General features: G+C 47.6%; 2 protein-coding genes across 8 annotated transcripts in view; both read right to left on the bottom strand.

Annotated features, from left to right (window-relative positions):
* Positions 1-1,865, bottom strand: part of IKZF4 (IKAROS family zinc finger 4) — a 71,378-nt gene extending 69,513 nt beyond the window's left edge. For 5 of the 7 annotated variants that reach the window (XM_053375284.1, XM_053375281.1, XM_053375285.1 and 2 more), the window contains exon 1: positions 1,644-1,727. The gene's annotated coding sequence lies outside the window, so the exon portion shown is untranslated. Of the gene's footprint in view, positions 1-1,643 lie in introns of all 7 variants that reach the window. The other 2 variants (XM_053375289.1, XM_053375287.1) reach the window with 2 other exon arrangements.
* Positions 1,866-7,562: 5,697 nt separating this feature from the next.
* SUOX (sulfite oxidase) lies at positions 7,563-18,038 on the bottom strand. Its single transcript, XM_053375277.1, has 4 exons — positions 17,641-18,038; positions 14,567-14,633; positions 12,006-12,177; positions 7,563-10,828 (listed from the first exon to the last, which is right to left on the bottom strand). The coding sequence occupies exons 2-4, from the start codon at positions 14,620-14,622 to the stop codon at positions 9,398-9,400; spliced, it is 1,659 nt and encodes a 552-aa protein (XP_053231252.1). The 5' UTR covers positions 14,623-14,633; positions 17,641-18,038; the 3' UTR covers positions 7,563-9,397.
* Between the last annotated feature and the right edge of the window lie 3,239 nt (positions 18,039-21,277).

Raw genomic sequence — 21,277 nt, 5'->3', positions numbered from 1 at the left:
CATGGCAGACACCTTTCCAACATAACCTTGTTACTATCACGCTGAAAATGTCAGAAACTCTTGCACTACTGTGTCATACTTAATAAAACTCCAACTCTATTTTTAAGGAAGCTCATACACACAGAGAAGAGAGCATGTGGAACAAATTGTTCTACTCTAGCACACCCAGCTCTCTTAAGTATAGTTCCACCTTCTCAAACTCCACACCTCCTCTATTCAGTGCAGATGCAAAAGCAGCCAAATTTGGGAGCTAGGCAAGTTGGAATTCAGTCCTTCAATTCCAGAACAATATGCCCATTACAGCTTACCAGTATTTATCTTAGCATGATACTATGGTGGTTTGAATAAAGAAAACAGTACTCCAAAAATGTAAATCCTGATATATTAGTGTAGAAGAAACTCAACTAAAGCAAAACAGTGAAAATGAACTTTTCATACTATAAGCCTAAAAGTTTCCACATCTCCCAAGCAAAGGAGTGTTTTTTGTTTCAGTTTTAGACTGCATTTTTAGGGGAGATACTCACATTCCTGTTACTTTTCTCTTGCTCTCTCACACATACAACCAACCAGGAAAAAATATACTAGTCTCATTGTACAAGGGAAATATTCAAAGTTTAATTTAGCAAGAGCTGGAAATGGGAAGTGATTGGAATTTAAACTAACCAGGCTACTAGCAAAGCTTATCATCGAGAAGGTTTGTTTCCTTTCAAAGGTAACCACAGATAACCAGGCTTCTAAGTCTTCATTCAGATTCTTCTCTGCAAGAAGTATGCAGTCAGAAGAGTACAGTAAACAAGCATGCTCCCAAATCTATCAATTCCTCCTTCACCTTCGATTACTGATGCATAATAAGGGATGCATTAGAGGAGGCAACTACACTCGAAGCTGTACAACAGAGAAGCCTTTCCCAGGGAGAAAAGTACCTTTTGCTAAAGACTTCATGGCAGCCCATCAGAATACAACACTCACAACCTGTGTGTGTGTGTTTGTGGCCAGGACCATGTGTGTGGATAAAAAACAGATGCACGGGCAATGCGGAGCCAAACCTATTCAAAACCTGAATGATGGGATTCAAATCCATAGCCTGGCACAAGACAAGAGCCTGCATTCCGTTGCTGTTTCCAGCATGTTCAGAGTAACACTGCCCTGAAGTGACAGGTACCTCTCCTTCCTTGCTTCCCACTTCTTCTCCAACCCGTATGGCAGACACCATCCCGAAACAACCGCCTCCAGTCAGTCCCCGCCACTCAGGACGAAGCTGAACTTCTAAGTGCTCCTAGCCCAGGGGCTCGACTTCCTCGCCGGGCCCTTCTTGAAAAGCCTCTATTATTAGCTCCTGCAAAGGCGCAGCCCAAGTTTGCGCCTCTCTCCCTGCAGCCAGCTGTTCCTTAGTTACCACCTCTTCTCGCACAGAGCTGCTCCTGACAGAGCGCCGCACACTTTCCCCCTCTGCCCACAGAGGAATCTCCTCGCTCCCCTCGGAGCCCTCGGCGCCTTCACCCCAACTCCTTCCCCCTCGCCTTGCCTCACCCTCCGCTATCCGACTCCCCACTTCCAGAGACACCTCCCGCCTCAGCCCCGCTTTGCTCGTTGTTCCCTCCCGGCCCCCGTCCGTCCACCCGCCCGCCCCTCTCTTTCCTCACCTGACTCGGGGGGGCTCCAGACCCAGCCGCCTCGCCGTGGGGAGGGCCCCCCCGGCCCAGCCGCTGGGAGGGGGGTGGGGGGCGCTGGAGGGGGGCTCAATGGCTCCGCGACGGCGGCTCCATCCACAGCGCCTTCACCTGAGGAGGGACCGAGCCCCCCTCCCCTCCCCGAGCCACTTCCGGTCCCTCTGCTAGGCGACAGGCGCGGGGAGATGAGCGTCGAGAGGCTCGAGTGGTGGTCAAAGAAAGCGCCCAGGGCATCATCATTCCGTCAGGGGGTGGTGGGAGAGGGAGCGCGTCGAGCGCATCGAGCGAAGGCTTTAGAGGCTAGGCAAGGGGGAGCGGGTAGAGAACCGAGCGAGTCGATACGGGAACTGATGGGCGGGGGGGGGGGGAGAGAAGGGTCGTCGCTGGGGGAGGCGGCGGCCAGGAGGGAAGCAGGCCGAGCACGGAGGCGCCTGGATAGAAGTAGGGACGATCCGAACGCCGGGCGTATCGATGGCGGTCTCAGGAGGAGAGGGAGCAGGGGGCACAAGCTGAACGCCGAGAGCATCGGCTCAGAGCCCTGGAGAAGGGGAGATATGGGGGGGGGTGTTGGGGCGTGTCTGTCTGGGAGTCCGAATATTCGCCGATCGGGGGACCCCCTCAAGTTGCTCCCCAATCTTAAATTAACAGCAATTAGTCTTGCATCTTAAATTAACAATTATTACTCTGGCATCTTAAATTAACAGAAATTATTAGCCTTGCATCTTATATTAACAGCAATTATTAGCCTTGCATCTGCCCCCCGGTCGCCAGCCAGCGATTAATGCAACGTGACACTTCGAGGCGGGTCCTGCCGTTCCCCCAATTCCAGTCCTTGCAAATCGCGATAATGGTTCTAGAGGTGCCGAAGGAACTAATATGTTTGCATGCGGGGGACCGATAGTGTGTGTTTGCGTGTTTCACCACCAGCAGGGACGACCGATTTGTTTCCGACGCGCGTGGGAACGTCCTTGCCGATTTTCTTTCATAATTTTTTGTGTTTTTTTTTTTAGTGCAACGAATAAACTGTCTGCCTTCATTACGTACTCTCTATCCTACCAGTTTTCGCTCAGACGTAAGTACGCTTGCAGCTTCACCCTTAACGACCCAAAGCCTGGGAAGTTTCAGGGGGATTTATTTGGAACCGCCCAGCAAGCAGGCATAGGATTATATATACCCTTAGTAACAAAATAAAGTACTGGAGCAAACCAGTGGGGATAAATTGGCAGGACCCAGCCTGGCCCTTCCTTACACTTGCCGATGGAGAAAGTTGCTTAGATGAACTGTAGGTCTCCAGCATCTTCACGTGTCCCCTTATTTCCGTTTTACATTTTGACACAGTCTAAGAACAGACCCCCCCCCCAAACAAACACACAAAGGCACAACAGCTTAAGTAACCAGCAGTTATTTATTATTATTAATGGTGATGCTGATGAAGAGGCATAGGGTTTCCTGTGGTTCTAGCTTCCAGCACAAATTACTGGTTATAGCTAGCTTGCAAGAGACCTATAATTCCTCCTGCTGCCACAGGGACTGTGGGTTCTCCTATATGTAATACACAGGATGGAACCGCTTCATGGGGTTTTTTTTGGGGGGGGGGAGGATGAAGCACTTCTTCATCCTAAGGCTGATAATAGTTTTCAAATTGTCATTTCCCGTCCAGTTGATTTTAATTTAAAATTCTCTTTGAAGCTGGCAGCATTGTCTGAGGAACACATTAAATTTGGTTGTTTTCACCCTGCGTGTGCTAATGTGGTCCTCTTTTGAGCCTGCAGCTGACGAATTAGCTAATTAAAGCCCTTTATCCCACATGTAAATAGGACAGAGAATCCGTGCTGACATGAACCAAATTACCTTTGGCTCCGAGAATCTCTTTGATCTGGATGCAAGATGCACATCAAACACAACACACCATCTAATAATGCTGGTCAGGGAACAAAATCACCATTGTCCTCCAAATTGTGGCATACCACCCCTCATTTACTTAGGCAATCATTATTATTTTCATTATAATTAATCCATAGGCACAAACCTGCAAAATTTGTCCTTGTGGGGGGTGGGAAATGTTATGAGCAGAAGCAATCCCCTCATCATCTACTTCAACACTTACCCAGCTTCCCTTGCAAGAGCCCACTAGGAAACTTTATTCAGTAGCATTATGTTCCATCCGATTTTATGTTTAGCTCAGCACTGCTCAAGTTGAGGCTTTTGCGTTGCTGCAAGCTTGCTGACTTAGACTTGAGGTTGTCAGCAACAATCTAAATCAGGTTGGAGTCACTGGATTCCAGCCCTGTGTTGCATTCAAGGCTACCCTCTCACCCTTGATATGCCACTAGATCCTGGGCAGGCCCACTACAACCTTGTCGAAGAACCAGCTGACTTCTACCACTGGTATGCTACTGAATACCAGTTACTGGGGGAGCAAATAAGGAAGCTGGCTATTGTCCTCATCGTGCCCTGACTGCATCCTAGTGGCATCTAACTCGCCATTGTGAGAAGCAAACATCAGATTGTCCGGACAAGAATAAGATAGAAAGCTTCCAGTTATGGGGATCCCTGCAAATGAGACCCCAATGGGGTCAGCTGACAAATTTAATAGTCGAGAGAAAATGCAAATTAAGTTATAAGCAATCTGCCAACTGACATACACCTAATAGAGTCAGTGTGACATTGCACTATGCTGAACATTCCTTCTGTGCAATCATTTCAGCATACCAGATAGAACAATCGCCCCTCATGACACCCCCAAGCCAATTTCAGGGGGCACAGGGGGAGGGAGGAGAAGGTTCCATTGCAAGTCCTTGCACAGGGAGCTCCCATTCATCTTAGATGAATCCCACTCAAGCAGTTACCAAAGTACATATACTGATTTTTATGGAATCAGAAAGGTGGGTGGGTCGTTAAGATATAATCTAGTCCAATCCCCTGCTGATGCAGGAAATCTAGTGCTACAGCACCCCGAATAATTATATAATTATGGCTGTGGTTTCCATAACTGGGGCCTGTCGCAAGAGCAGAGTATAGATTAAACTAATAAGAATACACACTGCAGACTGAAGGCAAGTTCCCCTGAAATTAAGCGGGTGTACCTCAAATTAAAGAGTGTTTCAGATTACAGGTGGTTCCCATTGGGCGTGGAATTCTCAAATGCCAGCATTGTTAATTTATCCCGGGCTTTTATGTCTGAATGAAATTCAAAAGCAGAGCAAGAGATGGACCTGCATATAACCTTACAAGCAAGGAAGAAGAGATGTACATAACACAGGTGGAAACAAAAAGAAGAGAGATAAAATCCGGAGCGTTTATTAAGGACTACTAGAAAATATAGATTCTTACCCTATGCAAAATTAACAGAACAAATGCAACATTTTATCACACTCATCAGCTTTCAAATGAGGACAGAGAAGGAGCCATTACACAGTAAAAAATATTATAGTTTCCCCTGTGCAGTGTGGAGATATTAAAAGGTATCTGATTTTAAGAACTACTCATTCCTTCCCCATACAAAAGGGGAAGCTTTTTCAGCTTAAGAGCATGTTCCCTTGTGTACAGCCTTTGAGGGGAGGGGTGCTTGCCAGTGGTGGGGTGGGCCAGAGGCAAAACTGGGCGGATCATTGGATGTAGCTCTTACTTTTGTACAGTAGGCTACATCAGGGTTTCCCCAAATTTGAGTCTCCTGCAGTTGTTGGACTACAGCTCCCATCATCTCTAACTAGTAGGTCAAGGATGATGGGAACCGTAGTCCACAAACAGCTGGAGAGCCAAGTCTAGGAAACACTGGGCTACATTCCAGCCACGCAAAAGTCAGAGAGGTTCCTCCACCTGCTCAGAACACACTTTACACCTGCTCCAGGACACCTGCTCTAGGAAACCAGCCTGTTGATGACCATTTTTCAAACAGACTGCTCGGGCTTGCTTTCCATCTTATGCCTCAGAGTTCTCAAGTCTTGCTCATAACTGGGTGGAAAACTTCACCTGATAAATTTGGGATAAAGCAGAACAGCAAGGCTAGGAAGAGGTTGCAAGCCAATTGTTGTAACATATAAACTTCAACTTGACTATAGGCAGCCTGTGACGAGTTCCCATTGGTTCTCTTATCGCTAATGTTTTCTGTGTGCACTAAGGAGGGAAACCCCTGCTAAAAGTGCCAGGGTTTTCCCTTTGCTTAAAGGTAAAGGGACCCCTGACCATTAGGTCCAGTCGTGACCGACTCTGGGGTTGCGGCGCTCATCTCGCTTTATTGGCCAAGGGAGCCGGCGTACAGCTTCCGGGTCATGTGGCCAGCATGACTAAGCCGCTTCTGGCAAACCAGAGCAGCGCACGGAAACACCGTTTACCTTCCCGCTGGAGTGGTACCTATTTATCTACTTGCACTTTGACGTACTTTCGAACTGCTAAGTTGGCAGGAGGAGGGACCGAGCGACGGGAGCTCACCCCGTCGCGGGGATTTGAGCCGGCAACCTTCTGATCAGCAAGTCCTAGGCTCTGTGGTTTAACCCACAGCGCCACCTGCGTCCCTTTCCTTTGCTTAGCAGTGTTTTAAATGCAAATCCCTTTCCGAATCAAGAAGGGGCTTGCATTGAATCCTGCCAAACTGAGCAGGATTTAAACCCTGCGGAGGGGGGAGTTAAATCCTACTCAGTTTGGCTTCGCTTTGAAGTCCCCATGTTGGGACTTCAAATAACCTCAGAGGCAGCCAAGTGCTAAATCTTCACTTTAGCAGTGCCTTGCTGCCAGTGAGGTACTTTGAAGCCGACTCCAGACTTCAAAGCCCCAAAATGTCGTTTGTGATGTCAGGCGATTTGGCATTTGGTCAGCCCCACCTGTCAAATTTGGCTTGTGAGGCAGATCCTGATAAGGCTCTTCACACACACACACACACTTTGAAGTTTGTTACCACAAGCGGGAGGGATGCGGGTGGCGCTGTGGGTTAAACCACAGAGCATAGGACTTGCCGATCAGAAGGTCGGCGGTTCGAATCCCCGCGGGCAGGGTGAGCTTCCATTGCTCGGTCCCTGCTCCTGCCAACCTAGCAGTTCGAAAGCACATCAAAGTGCAAGTAGATAAATAGGTGCCACTCCAGCGGGAAGGTAAATGGCGTTTCCGTGCGCTGCTCTGGTTTTCCAGAAGCGGCTTAGTCATGCTGGCCACATGACTCGGAAGCTGTACGCCAGCTCCCTCGGCCAATAAAGCGAGATGAGCGCTGCAACCCCAGAGTCGGTCACGACTGGACCTAATGGTCAGGGGTCCCTTTACCTTTAGCACAAGCAGGGGTGACAGAACAGGCACTCACCAGCTCCTTGCAGTCTTGAATAGCAAATTGCCTTCCAAACCAACAGGTGTCACCCTCCTCTCTTGGGCTGACTGGGACTTACCCAGGAAGCGCTTTGCGCACAGTGCCAGGGATGGAGAACCTGTGGTCCTCCAGATGTGGCTGAACTCCAACTCCCATCAGCCCCAGCCAGCTTGGCCAATGGTGAGGGATGATGGGAGTTGGAACCCAGCAACATGGGAGATCCCTTGTGTACATGCATATCCTGATTTTCTGGCTGTAATCATGTTGTAGTTCCAAACCAACCACCCCATTGTCTTGCTTTGTTAAAGAGTTAACAGGACCTGGAGCTATGGAAGAGAATCTCCTAGAGCCATACAGTGAGATGAAGGCACCTGGACAGGGTTCAACCCATTTCATACTCTTGCCTGCCCCACCCCATACGCAATGCTACAGCACTAGTGGAAGGGAGGAGGTGAAGGAACCCCTTAGCATTTTTTTACACAGCCTCAAACAGGTCAGCATGGAAACTCTAGGCAAAGTATTAAAAACAAATGAGATGACTAAATTTTCCACCATGGCCAGCAGAGGGAAGCAGCAAATTAAAACAAGGACAAAAACCCTGAATAGATACAGAAGTCTTTTATAGTGTGATGAAAGCTTTTCCTAACCCCTCTAAACTGGATTCTTGAAGCTTGGCAAGTGTTGTAAAGGGGAAAAAATGCTTACAAGCTGGTAGGCAGAGTTTCCAGTCTGGCATGTGATTAATTTTCCCAAAGCTCTCCAAATCCGGCCTCCAATTACCACTTCAGATACTTGGGAAGGGCAGGTCGGAGACTCACCCAAATCCATCCATAGCGAAGTTTTCCATCCCCACCCTGAAACGTCAGAGCAAGAACTGGCACAAAATGTTGGGGTACCAAGAGTACAGTGAGTGTCATGTAAACTCACAAATCTACAGTGGAAAAATCTCTCCAGGCACTTATTGTGTACACCTGCTTTTCTGCGTGGCAGGTGCTGGCAGTGCCCTGAACAGGCGCAGGTTGCAAAAAGAAGAGAGGTGCAGCTACGATGTCCTGATCTGATGGGAAGGATCAGCAATGGCGGTGGGGGGGACACACTTAATTTTGGACGGGGTGGGTGGTGGTACACACTGAAATGCACAGCACTGGCTCGCAGTGCATTTCCAGACACAGTTCAAAAGCACTGGTGCTTCTTGGCGGTGTCCTGCCTGTGGAATGGGTCTCACCAGAGAGGCTTATCTGGCATCTACATTACACTATTTTGGGCAGCAGGTTAAAAAAAGCTTTAATGTTTTCCCAGGGCTTTTTTTTTCTTTTCCGAAAAGTGGGTCTTAAAAAAAGTCCTGAAATTAAATTGAATGTTACACTGTTTTACCTATGACTGTTTTCCTGCAAGTTTGTGATGTTATTTTAATGCTTCATGGCTAACACCTCCCCCCCCCCCAAAAAAATACACTCACACACACACATATATAGAGAAGGCACAAAGTGTTCATGGGAGGAGATAAATGCCCATGGAGAAAGCCAATTCCTTGGACACACACACAAAAATCTAAGCTCCCCATATGACCAGGTGCAATCTGACCTACAACTACTGTTGTAGAAAACCCAAAGCATTCAAATTTAGTTTTGGTGTACACACACACACACACACACACACACACACACACACACAATGCCCCTGCTTTGTATGCTGTTTTCCTAAACCTGGATTCCCATATGTGAGCAAACTACCTTTATTCCCAATCTCATTCTTATGTGCAAGCAGAGTAGCCATTCTCTCTGTGTTTTTATTCCTGCCAGGACAGGAGAGTTAAGTGTTTCACAAAAGCGATTGTCAGAACCCTTCCTTACAGATAGAAAACTGTGCTAGATTGCTGGACGCAAAGGGCTCCTGTAACGTGTAAACAGCTGCTGAAATCGCCTCTTCGAAAGAGTCGAGATTTCTGTCCTCCTTTTTCATCTGGTCACCCACGACCGTGTCTTCTGAGCAGGGGCGGGGAATGAGGGAACAGCTCTTGTAACGGTGGCAAGAACAACGAGAAAGCAATCCTGAGCAGGAGGAGGAGCAGAGCGCAGGAGATAACGAAGGCAACTCAGTGAAGGCTGCGCGCATTCGCCTCTCGAGAAACAAACCCACAAGGAATTCTAAAGGGCAGAAGAGGGCTTCCTTAAAAGACAGAGAGATTAGAGAAGAGCTAGTAAAAGGGCCTTCATCCATCTCGAACGGGGCTCGCCAAGGTGGTAACCTCCAGCTGTCCTTGGGCTACAAGTCCTTTCAGTCCCAGCCAGCACAGTCGATGGTCAGGAATGATGGAAGCTGTAGCTCGGCGGCAGCTACAGAGTGACAAATGCTAAATCTCTTCTCCAAGAGGATGTAGGCAAATGTACTCTCAGAAGAAAGAAGGTGCGGAACAACCGCACGACTCAGCCTCTTACTCCTCACCCACGATGACGTGGACCCGATGCCATGCGCTGTTGAGCACTCCCAAAATGTTCCAGATGGGCGCCACTGTGTTGGGCTGGTCGTTGTAGCTGGCATCCACAGCCTTGCAGACAATGTCCAGCTCTTTGGTGCCTTCGGGCACGCAGGCGTCCAGCTGCCACACCTGCCACGCCCAGGCTCGACCAGGCAGCTGCTCCTTCCCGGTGAGCTTGGCCATGTGCCAGCTCTTCCCACCATCCAGCGAAACATCAACGCGGATCACCCTTCGCCCCCCTCCGCTCCAAGCGTAGCCCTTCACCGTGAGCTCCCCGGGGCAGACGCAGGCACCCGGGCCTGGCTCGGTGATTGCCGACTGCACGGGCATATCTTGGATGGCAGGGGCGCTGGAGAAGTCCACGTTGTCCCATGTCACGGAAGGGGAGAATCCTTTGTAGTCCTTCTGCTGCCAGTGGCTCTGGCTTTCCTCCGGGCCCACCGTGATCCGGGCCAGCCACTTGACGTTACGAGCGCCGACTATCCCCGGCGCAATGACTCGGAGGGGGAAGCCGTTGTCCCGGGGCAGCTCCTCCCCGTTCATCTCATAAGCCAAGAGGACGTCCCCGTCAGGACTCATGGCCTTCTTGAAAGGGATGGAGGCCCCGTAAACGGTGCCGCTCTGATCCTTGTCCAGTCCCTCAAAACAGACGTGCCCCTTGTCGCCGGGTTTGTACCCGGCTTCTGCCAGGACATCCCGAAGCAGGGCCCCACCCCAGCGCGCGTTACTTATGGCCCCAACGCCCCAGCCCAGCCGGTTGGTGTTCTTGATGGCGTTCATCTCGGCCCGGCGATTACCGGCGCACTGCAGGGTAGCGGTCACCTCGTGCTTGGGGAACCTCCTCTTCAGGTCCTGCAGGGATAGGGACATCGTCCGCCCGCCGGAACTCTGTACTTGCAGCCGGTAGGTGGCCGGGTCCACCACGGGCACGGGGAAGTGGTTACGCTTGAAGAAGAGCGCGTTGGGAGTCAGGTAGTTCTCAGCAATCAGCTCCGGGGGGGTCTCTGCATTGAAGGGCTTCAAGGTGTTGATCCGCAGGGCGGGGTGCCGCTGGGGATCCTCGGCGTATGGGTCTCCCGGGCTTGGCTGCGGAGGCTCCTCGGGGCTCAGCTCCCCCACTTTGTACCCGCGGAGGATCTCCAGCACGTGTTCCTGCTTGTGCATGGCGTAGAGGGCCCAGAACGGTTCCAGAGCGCCCCCTGCCGCCAGGAGGATCTTACTTTTGCCTCCAGGATGCACCTCTACGAAGTCTGTGATGTCAAAAACGTCGCTGCCGTAGGTCACCCACACCCGACTCGCTTCGCTGTTGTGGCGAGCCACCTCCTTCCGGGTAAAGACCGGAAATGGGGGTCCAGCTGCGGGCGCTGGGGTCTCCAGCTCAGCTGCCTGTAAGGAAGCAAGACGGGAAAGCCGTTAAGAAAGGAGAAACGAGGGGCTCTTTGCAGTCCTTAGCACTCTTCTGCCGTGATCAAAGAGCCCCACTTATTGACACGAGAAACCTGTCAAACCACAGTTGAACTATGGAGTTTGTTTCCTTTTCTTAAGCAGTTTTTAATTGGTTTTTAAACAAACACAAACACAACCACCACAAAACACCAGTACATCTAAGGGGGTGTGTTTTATCCTTTGTCTCTAGACATACACTTACACATTCAAGCTATTATTTAATGTAGCCTCTCCACTGAGAATATAGAGCAGTTGGTATAAGAAGGTCTTGATTTTGGTCATTAACATTGTTAAAGAAAGGGGTCCATGTTTCTCGGGAGGTGTCTCTATTTGTTAACAACGCCTCCTGGGTCTGGTGAGACGCTCAGACATTGCTATATCCAGGAGTTTGTTTTCATAAGTCCTAGTGATGGTCATTAACTTCCATGACTTTCAAAGAGGATGAGATAAATTAATGAAGGATCAATGGACTACAAGCTATAATGGCTACATTATATCTCCACTGTTGGAGGCAATAAGCCCAGGAATACCATTTTCTGGGAGCTGCAAGTGGGGGTGGCAGTCTTACATTTATCATCTCCCACTTTGCTGCTCGCAAGTTTAAGTTCAGGCACAGTGCCAAGTCCTTTTTTTTGTACAACAGCCCAGCTCTCAACGTTTAGCTCTTCTTTTCTTCACATCCTACTGTCGGCATGCAGAGGGTCGCAAGGCCAGCTGGCTAGCCCCAGCTGGGTCGTCTCCTTCCAGCCGTCCCGCTGCGAAGACCCATCGGCCTCTGTTCCAACGTATATCAGCGACCCAGGCTTCAAAGCCAGGGCACACCATATCAGCAGAGCGAACTGCACACACAGAATAGGCGTGAGGCTTGTGGAAGCATACTACAACTACGGATTTATTAATCATAAATCAGGACAAAGAAACATGTTGTCTCTCTCTTTGTTTTCTCTGAGAGACAGGGAAAGAGCAAAAGCTATACATGCAACGGAAGTTCCCAGCAAGCTGTGCTGGTATGTAAACAGACATGTGACATGCAACAATTCCATGTCTGCAACTAAAGGTGGAATGGAATTTTCCAACACCCGCTACACATCCCACTTCCCCAAGCGGCCCCACTCACCCGCCGACGGTGATCTCCATAAGCTAAGATGGTGCCTAGGCCCAGCCCGGCCCCTGCTGCTACCATGACCCTGCGCCTTGTGCTGCCAGCATCGTTCCAAGTGCCATGGTTGCGGGAGGTTGTCCAAGCCATGCAGGCTGGAGGGTGGGACCTCCAAGGCATCTCTCTCAACCTGTAACCAAAGCAGACCAAAACCTTAGAAGAGAAGATATCTACAGCATATACTTCGGAAGTGTTAAAAAACACTATTCTATTGTAGTTTTTTGCAGTGTCATTACCTGCAGGCTTAAGAGACATACAGGAAAAGGACACGGGAAGAAAATGCAGAAATAAGTTGCAGAGCAGGACAGAGGAGGAAAAGAGATAATTTGCTATGGCAGCACAGGGTCTGTCTTCCAGGATCCCAACAACATAATCAAAGGAATCTGTACCTTCCCTTAAGAGTACCCTTGCCTGACAAATGCAATATTCCCCACTTCACACACAGGGAGGGAACTTAACAAAGATGATGATGATGATTATTATTAATTACTTATGACCCGCCCATCTGGCCGGGCCTCTCCAGCCACTCTGGGCAGCTTCCAACAGGATATTAAAAACACAATAAAAGATCAAACAATAAAAACTTTCCTAAACTTCCCTAAAGAAAGACTGTGGGCCAGTAACCTAGGAAATGTATGCCAAAGCAGAAAGGAAAATGGGTGCAGTTTGTTCTGCTTCCAGGCTGCCATTCTTAACTCCTTGGCAAAGGTGCCTTTCTCTTTTTTTAAAGAAGAGTGTGTGCCTGCAATTGCAACCTGCAGAGTGTTATCTGGCAAATTCCGGACATGACATATAAAATAAGGAAGCTTTCTAGAGCCTTATGGTAATTGTTTATAAAAACAGGCCTGCCGCTTCTCTTAAGAGAGTCAGAACAGGATGGCGATTCCTGTGGGACAGATTATCAGCACCCCGCAAAGCTACTTGATCATTGTCCTCAGCTGCTACCCTCACAGAAACTGCAACATTCATATACTTCCCAAATTCTCCTCCTTTACTCCCCCCCCCAATTCATTAGGCAGGTACCCTCACCACCACGTTTTAGATGCCTGCTGGTTTTTTCATTGCGGCAAGCCTACCCAGACATATCATTTAGCTATGTGTTTTTTGCTTCAAACAGTTTTTCTGATTCCATATTCCACAAGAATCTATATTCTGATTCTATATGCGTTTTACTGATAATACTGTGTGTACAACCTCGGAAGTTTTATAATTAAGCAGCCTAAACATTTTTCTCAATAGAAATAAATCCCAAGGGTTGTCCTCAACGTAGCGCTAAGCAAAACGTTCTGTCCAGAAGAAGAATTTGGAACATTCTCCACCTCTTCTTCCTCTGCGCACCCCCTAAATCTGATCTGGGGGTTCCCCCTAACCCTTTGTAGCAGGTTTTGTGATGGCAGGAGGGGGGCAGAGTGGGGAGAAGGTAGAAATCCCATTGTGCTACAGCTAATCCATGCGCCAGCACAACTATTTAGCTGAATATCATCCCACATTTTGAATTTACAGACTTTCAAAACAAATCCTAAAAAAAAAACACCACCCTGTGAGATTGAGATAATTACATTTTTTTGCTGGGATTTCTAGACACCAAGAGCATAGGTAGCCTATTTCCACTCAGGTCAACCGATGATTAATCTTTAACTCCTGTCTCCACTCAAGGCAAGGTAGAGGGAATTATAAACCTAATAAAAGGAGTCTCCCTACCTAGATCCTTTGCCTAGGATCATAGAAGCAGAAGTCACATTGAAAGGGAAGTGATGCACTTGGAGATAAGATTAGAGTCCATATACAACTGGGTAAGGAGCCAAAACAAATACTCTGGAAAGGCTCTTTAGGAAAGTTCAGGTAAGGTCTTTTTGCAAGGTCTTTTTGCTTCCTTTTAGGCGATAGGGGCAATACTGCCTGCTGGAAAGGAAGAGACTTGGTAGGATGTGACTGGATGGGGGGTTTAAATTGCCAATGTGAGTGGAAATTATTGACTAGAGCTAGAGAGGGAGGAATAGCAAAAAGGCCTTAGCTTGAAATGAACTTTTATTAGTAAAAATACAGCATTTTTTAATTACAGAAGCCTTTTCTCCCTGTGTGTGTTGGAAACTTGGTTTCCCCTTTCAACCTCTCTGCTTTTCTTTGGGACCAAGAAACAATCTGAGGGAGGAATGTCAGCCATGAAATTTTATTTCCTAAGAAACTCAACAACTTTCCACACTAGAGCTTTTCCTACTATATTGTCTCTAAGCCTTCCTTACCCTACAGAAGAGCCCTGTGCACTTAGGCACTTGCCCTCTTTATTTGCCAAGATGACGATTGTTGCAATAAAAACAGTATTGTTTTTTATTTACTTTTGCAATTTTTCGGCCTGACTCATTTGCCAAAAACCCCACAGGCAGCAGATTTTGAGTCCATGTCAGGATTTTGAGAGGTCAGAACAGAAGGGAAGATGTCCGCCTTGGATAGCAAGTTAAAGATCAAAATGTCCTTTCCCAAGAAACACAGAGTTGATGTAAATAGTCCATGCCCCTTACCAGTGTGTTCTGTGAAGGATGCAGAAGCCATTCCTGCTGGGTTTGGACAGCAGCATCTTCCCAATACCTACATACAACAGGAAAAGTCAGACAGGATTTGCACCAGACAACACAAGTCATAGAGCTGCCCATCAGCTGGAAATTCAGTTGTCACAGGGACAGTCGGGCTTCAGTTATCTATGCTCTGATACTCCAAGTTAGACTATTGCAAGGTATTGCGCCGCCTTTGAAGATGCAGAGCTAGTGCAGAATGCAGTGGTTGCATTATTAACTGAGATAAGAAAGTGTAAGCTCGCTTTCAACATTTTAAACATTATTGAAGCAACCAGAGTCTTTACTTCACTTCCACTGAACTGTATTTACCTCTCTCTTAATAAAGGTAAAGGGACTCCTGACCATTAGGCCCAGTCGTGACCGACTCTGGGGTTGCGGCGCTCATCTCGCTTAATTGGCCGAGGGAGGCGGCGTACAGCTTCCGGGTCGTGTGGCCAGCAGGACTAAGCTGCTTCTGGCAAACTAGAGCAGCGCACGGAAACGCCGTTTACCTTCCCACCGGAGCGGTACCTATCTATCTACTTGCACTGGTGTGCTTCCTAACTGCTAGGTTGAAAGGAGCAGGGACCAAGCAACGGGAGCTCACCCCGTCGTGGGGATTCAAACAGCCGACCTTCTGATCGGCAAGTCCTAGGCTCTGTGGTTTAAGCCACAGCGCCACCCGCGTCCCTCTCTCTTAATAGATTCTTATTAATTAAAAGGTATGTGCAGCCCAACCCATGTTTACTCAGAAGTGAGTGCCATCAAGCCCAAGGGAATTTACTTCTATGAAAATATGTATATAATTACAGTGTCCTGCATTATTTCAACTTTGCTCTACATGTTCCTAGTTTCCTTCATGCTAATCATCAATAGGCTTCCTACTTGCAATATTGGAGACCTGTTTCGCTCCTTATATTTGTGGTTCTAAAATGTACAGGTTGTGTTGTAGCCATTTAATTCCACATCAGCCAAGAGAGGCAGGAAAACACCCCTAAGGTAGCAAAATGGCTTCTTGGAGACCAGCTAAAAATGCCGACCTTAATTTAAAGTTTTAATAAAATGCATACAGAATACATGGTATGATCAGTTATTATTTACTTACTCGGCTGGATGAAAACAAAATCTAATTATTAACAAGGAAATGAGAGAATGTAGTTTGAGGCTCATTCTTAATTTGCCCGCTTGTCCTGGCGAGACCTGGTTAGCATTCCATTTCCCTTACATACTTTATTTTATTTTACTCTTGCATTGGTTCTGGCTGTGTCCTAACAGCCTGAAATACGTAAGTTAACACAGGTTAATGTTTTCCCATCGTTTTATCGCCACTTGCTGCATGTCAGGCTGCTGTAAAAAGCAGTCTATTAAAAGGGAAGTCAGCAAGCTGATAGGGGGACCAACACCTTCCCCTGCAATAAATATTCTCAAGAGATAACCTTTCCTAGAAAATGAATTTAAAAAACTAGGTGAAAAGTGATCAGACTACTACTTTTTATATGTGCACCCAGAGCCGGATTTATGTTTGATGAGGCCCTAAGCTACTGAAGGTAATGGGGCCCTTTATATGTCCAGCTGTCCTTTGTCAACAACAAATTGTCGCTGTTTTTTGTGTTGAACATATGCTATATGGCAATTTATGGACCTAATAGGTATCTAAAGCCATTTGCACATAACAAATAGGAACCTACACAACACAAAACACTGTTGCTGTATGTAGGTTTTATTTTATTTATTTTTAACTTATATTTTGGAAATGTACATCCAGGGTTTTTTTCCTTTAAATTTTTTGGGGGCCCCCAAGAGAGTGGGGCGCTAAGCTGTAGCTTGTTTAGCTTATACGTAAATCCGGCACTGCACCATATCCAAGCTGTGCAATACAGAAGTAGATAAAGGTAAAGGGACCCCTGACCGTTAGGTCCAGTCATGACCGACTCTGGGGTTGCGGCGCTCATTTTGCTTTATTGGCCGAGGGAACAGGCGTACAGTTTCTGGGTCACGTGGCCAGCATGACTAAGCCGCTTCTGGAAAACCAGAGCAGCGCACGGAAACGCCATTTACCTTCCCGCTGGAGTGGCACCTATTTATCTACTTGCACTTTGATGTGCTTTTGAACTGCTAGGTTGGCAGGAGCAGGGACCGAGCAACGGGAGCTCACCCCGTCGCGGGGATTCGAACCGCCAACTTTCTGATCGGCAAGTCCTAGGCTCTGTGGTTTAACCCACAGTGCCACCCGCGTCCCACAGAGAAGTAGATAGATGGATATGATAACACCACAGGCTTTTAAGAACAATCCCCACATGCAAAGGTCTCCTAGGAAGCTCCACGAAAAGCTGCTACAGCACACAGAAGTCGCCAGAGGTTCTCACTCAGATTTAGGAAACAGCCTCTCTGTACAAAATGCTGAAGGATAAACGCTTCTGAGAGGCTGGAGAAAAAAGGCCCAGGGCCAGCAAGACACATCCACAGAAAAAGATCAGTGACAGACATCTGACTCTAAGGAACCATAACGGGCTACCTTCCAGATCCTTTTTTAAAAATGGAATATTATTGTTTAAACTGGCAACCCTATGAATAAAGACGATAATGCACGTATAATTTGGGCATAATTAACACCCCCTCGTCCACCCCAATTATATTCAGGTTAGCATCCCGGCTGAACTGCATTGCGCAGTGCTAACCTGAATATAATTTTTTGGGGGGGCGAGGGAGTGTTTAAAAGTCAGGTAAGCCCCTCCCTGCATAATAGATCACATGACATGGCACATTTGAATGGGAGTTCCCCATAACTTGGGGGGTGTCCCCTTCAAATATTTTATAGGGGTGAAGGCGAAGGGACCTCTTGGGAGTTGGATCTACTTTCCCACGCACATCGTCGTAAAAAACAGCAGCCCCCATAAGAGGCAGGGGACGCTTCAGCACAACGCCCCCCCCTCAAAAAAACCACAGATGCCACTCAAAGCCAGGCTCTTCCCTTCCCCCTTCGTTCGCCCCACTTCACCCCCCAGGGCATCCTTGCCCATGTGGATTCCTTTCCCTCCCACCTTCAAGTCAGGCCGGTCCTCCCGGGAAAGGTCCGTCTCCGTGACGCAGCGGCGGCCGAGCGTTGTTCTCCTTTAAGAGGAGGAGGTGGGATCGATGCGGGGGGGGGCAGCGACGACAGAAAACGAAAGTCCTCGCCCACCGAAGCAGGAGAGATTTAAAGGGCCCGCGGCCCAAAAAAGAGCTGCCGCCTCGGACACGGAATCCCCCGCGGCGACCTGAGTTGCGCCCCGCAGACAAGAGCTCCAGCTGGCCGACGTTGCCCGCCTGGAAAATGCTCCCGTGAGCCGCGTGGAGTTTTCTGTTGCGCAGGTGCTGCGCCCCCTTGGCTCCGCCCTCGCGGCTTTGCAAGCGGAGGAAGAGGCCGTCCTCCTGCCCAAAATGAAGCCCAAGGCCGGGCCGGGCAAGCGGGCGCCGGCGGGGAGAAACAGTATTCTTCCATCTCCAACCCCCGTTTGTGATTCTCAGCGTCCCTGGCTGGCGTCCCAGGTTCTTTTTTTAAAAAATAAATAAAAATAACATAAAAACATCTTTATTGGAAGTTTAAAAAGTACATAATTATATGTGCACTATATAAGTACATAATTATATGTGAGACGTAAATAAAAGAGAGAAATGAAAAAGAAAAACAACCCGTGTAGAAGGAAAAATAAAGGGCCCCCCGAAACTGTATACTTTACAAGATTGTTATTATACTTCACCAGATCAACCTATTACAGTATTTGTACAGATCGTGAAGCTGAGGCTCCAATACTTTGGCCACCTCATGACAAGAGAAGACTCCCTGGAAAAGACCCTGATGTTGGGAAAGATGGAGGGCACAAGGAGAAGGGGACGGCACAGGACGAGATGGTTGGACAGTGTTCTCGAAGATACAAACATGAGTTGGACCAAACTGCGGGAGGCAGTGGAAGACAGAAGTGCCTGGCATGCTCTGGTCCATGGGGTCACGAAGAGTCGGACACAACTAAACAACAACAACAACAAAGAATGGATTCAAAATATCATTGAATTTGTCCATGGCAAGTCTGCGTTTATATGCAAGTTGTTCATATGTTGTGAGTCTTCAATCGTAGAAGGGAGCCGCCTTTTTATTTTTCCAGTTCATCAGGATTAGTCTTTTTGCTGTGGTAAGGGCATGGAGATTCCACTCATCTTGTCCTTTTGTAAGGTTCCAGGTGCTGGGTATATAATTCAAGAGGATATTTTGCTCTGTAAATTTAAGGTTGTTCCGCACAGTTCTGTTGATAGTTTCAGTTATCCTCTGCCAAAAATCTTTCAATATAGGACAATGAAAAAACATGTGTTTTAGAGAAGCATTATCCCTATTGCATCTCCAACAGGCTGGCCCCAGATGTCATAACCTTTAGTCATAGGGAAGTTGTGCCATCTCTGTTATGCCATCTAGTTTGCCCTTTCCAAACCCTTTCCTGCTCTGCAATGTCTTTTTTTTTTTTTTAGGTGAGGTGACCAGAACAGCACACAGTATCCCAAATGTGATTGCACCATAGATTTGTATAACAGCATTGTGCCAGGTGTGAGGAAGTTGTGACCCGGAGGATGGAGGGCTCCCAACTCCCAATCAATGGTCAGGGATGATGGGAGTTGAAGTTCAGCAACTGGAGAGCCCCAGCTTCCCCAACCCTGTTAATTTTGGGAATTTTAGCTTTAATAATGTTTTCCTCCAGTTTTCCCAGATCAGATATTAACCTAGGTAAAGGTAAAGGGACCCCTGACCATTAGGTCCAGCCATGACCGACTCTAGGGCTGCAGCGCTCATCTCGCTTTACTGGCCAAGGGAGCCGGCGTACAGCTTCCAGGTCATGTGGCCAGCATGACTAAGCCGCTTCTGGTGAACCAGAGCAGAGCATGGAAACACCGTTTACCTTCTCGCCGGAGCGGTACCTATTTATCTACTTACACTTTTGACGTCCTTTCAAACAGGAGCAGGAGCAGGGACCGAGCAACGGGAGCTCACCCCGTTACGGGGATTCGAACCGCCGACCTTCTGATCGGCAAGTCCTAGGCTCTGTGGTTTAACCCACAGCGCCACTAGCGCCACCTAAGTAGCCTGTAATTTCCCATATCTCATCTTGCTCTGATTTTAAAACTGACCACTTTCTAGTCCTTGGTGCGGAGGCTGGTCTTAGGGACAAGCTGAATATATTTGTTATAAGATCAACAATATTCTTTAAGAATATTTGGGTGGATGCCTTCCGGAACGGAAGTTTTAAAATTGTCAGTAGGTGTTAGAATTTTTGCTGCATAAGTTCCTCATTCTTTCCTGAGGAACTAATTTAGTTACAGGGATCTGCCCCACTCTTTCCACTGTGAAGATATATGGAATTAATTAATTAAGCGTTCCCAGTTTCCAAGTTGTCATTATAAGTCTGCTAACTTGGTATCTTATCACCATTAGTTTCGTCAGTTCCTCAGACTTTGTTTTTCCTGAGGACACTACTTTACATACAGGAATCTGCGCTACACCTCCCTCTGAGGAGACATATGCAAAGTTCTGCAATATTCATTTCCTCCTTTAGCATCCTTCTGACTTCCTTGTCTTTGAAAGGTCCAGCCACCTCCCTGGTTGCTCATCTGCCTCTAATGCAATTATTTTGTTGTTGTTCTTCAGCTAAATACTTACCGGTACTTACATATTCTGCATCCCTTATAGTCTTCTTAGATTTCTTTTGCCAATATTTCTTCCTTCCCCTGCCCACCCCCCTAATATTCTTAAGAGGGTCTCTTCTCCAGTCTTCAGAGAGTAGCTGGAAGTGGGGAGGCAGAAAAAGGCCCTCCTTTCCTTCCACTCTGCAGTTTTAATCTGAAATCTCAGGTGCGGTACTGTGCCCAGAGCTCAAAAATCAGCTTGCACTAATGAAATCCCCTGTCGCAAAATGCACCTGGAACTGTTATGTACTGAATTTCTCACCCTTGGCCAGCAGGGGGATACTGTGGATAGTTTTCACTCAGGTCCACATATGCAAATAAGGGATTGAAAGTGACGTTCAGTGATTGGATAGTTACAGAAAGTGTTACAGTTGTGTTGTAGTGGAGCTCTATATAAGCAGGCTGGCTGAACCCTTCAGTTCAGTTCTGTTCTGTGAGTAAACAAGAGCTATTTGAAGAATCGCTGTGTCGTCTGATATGTTCACCCACAACTTAACAGGAACAATGGGAGTTTCGAACACTGATGTGAAGGTAGTGAGGGCAAAAAGTTGGTCACCAGTTAATATTGCACTTTTGGATCCCTCCTTCATTTCCTTCTCTATCTTAGAATCACTCTGGGCATTTTGGTTTGGGGGACGATAATATATCCCTGCTACTACATTACCCTTCAGGTCTGGTATCACCACCTAGAGCAATTCTGCAGAGGAGTCCGCTATTTGGGGGATCTGTAGCTTGTTGGACTCCCATGTTCTTGTTGATATGCAGATTGATATTACCTCCAATACACCCTTCCCGGTCCTCCATATAAAATTTATATCCAGAGATAATCATAAGCCTGCCTTTCATCCAAATGACCTCATTGCCATTATTGTCTATGTTATGTGTGCATTGCAGGAGATGGGGGGGGGGTTCTTTATAGCTTTATTAAAATAAAAAAGTTGTGTGTTTTTAATGTTTTAAAATGGGATG

Source organism: Podarcis raffonei, chromosome 2 (genome assembly GCF_027172205.1).
Source record: "Podarcis raffonei isolate rPodRaf1 chromosome 2, rPodRaf1.pri, whole genome shotgun sequence".
Classification (NCBI taxonomy): domain Eukaryota; kingdom Metazoa; phylum Chordata; class Lepidosauria; order Squamata; family Lacertidae; genus Podarcis; species Podarcis raffonei.
Note: the sequence above shows the minus strand (reverse complement) of the source record. Positions and strands in the feature narration are given on the sequence as shown.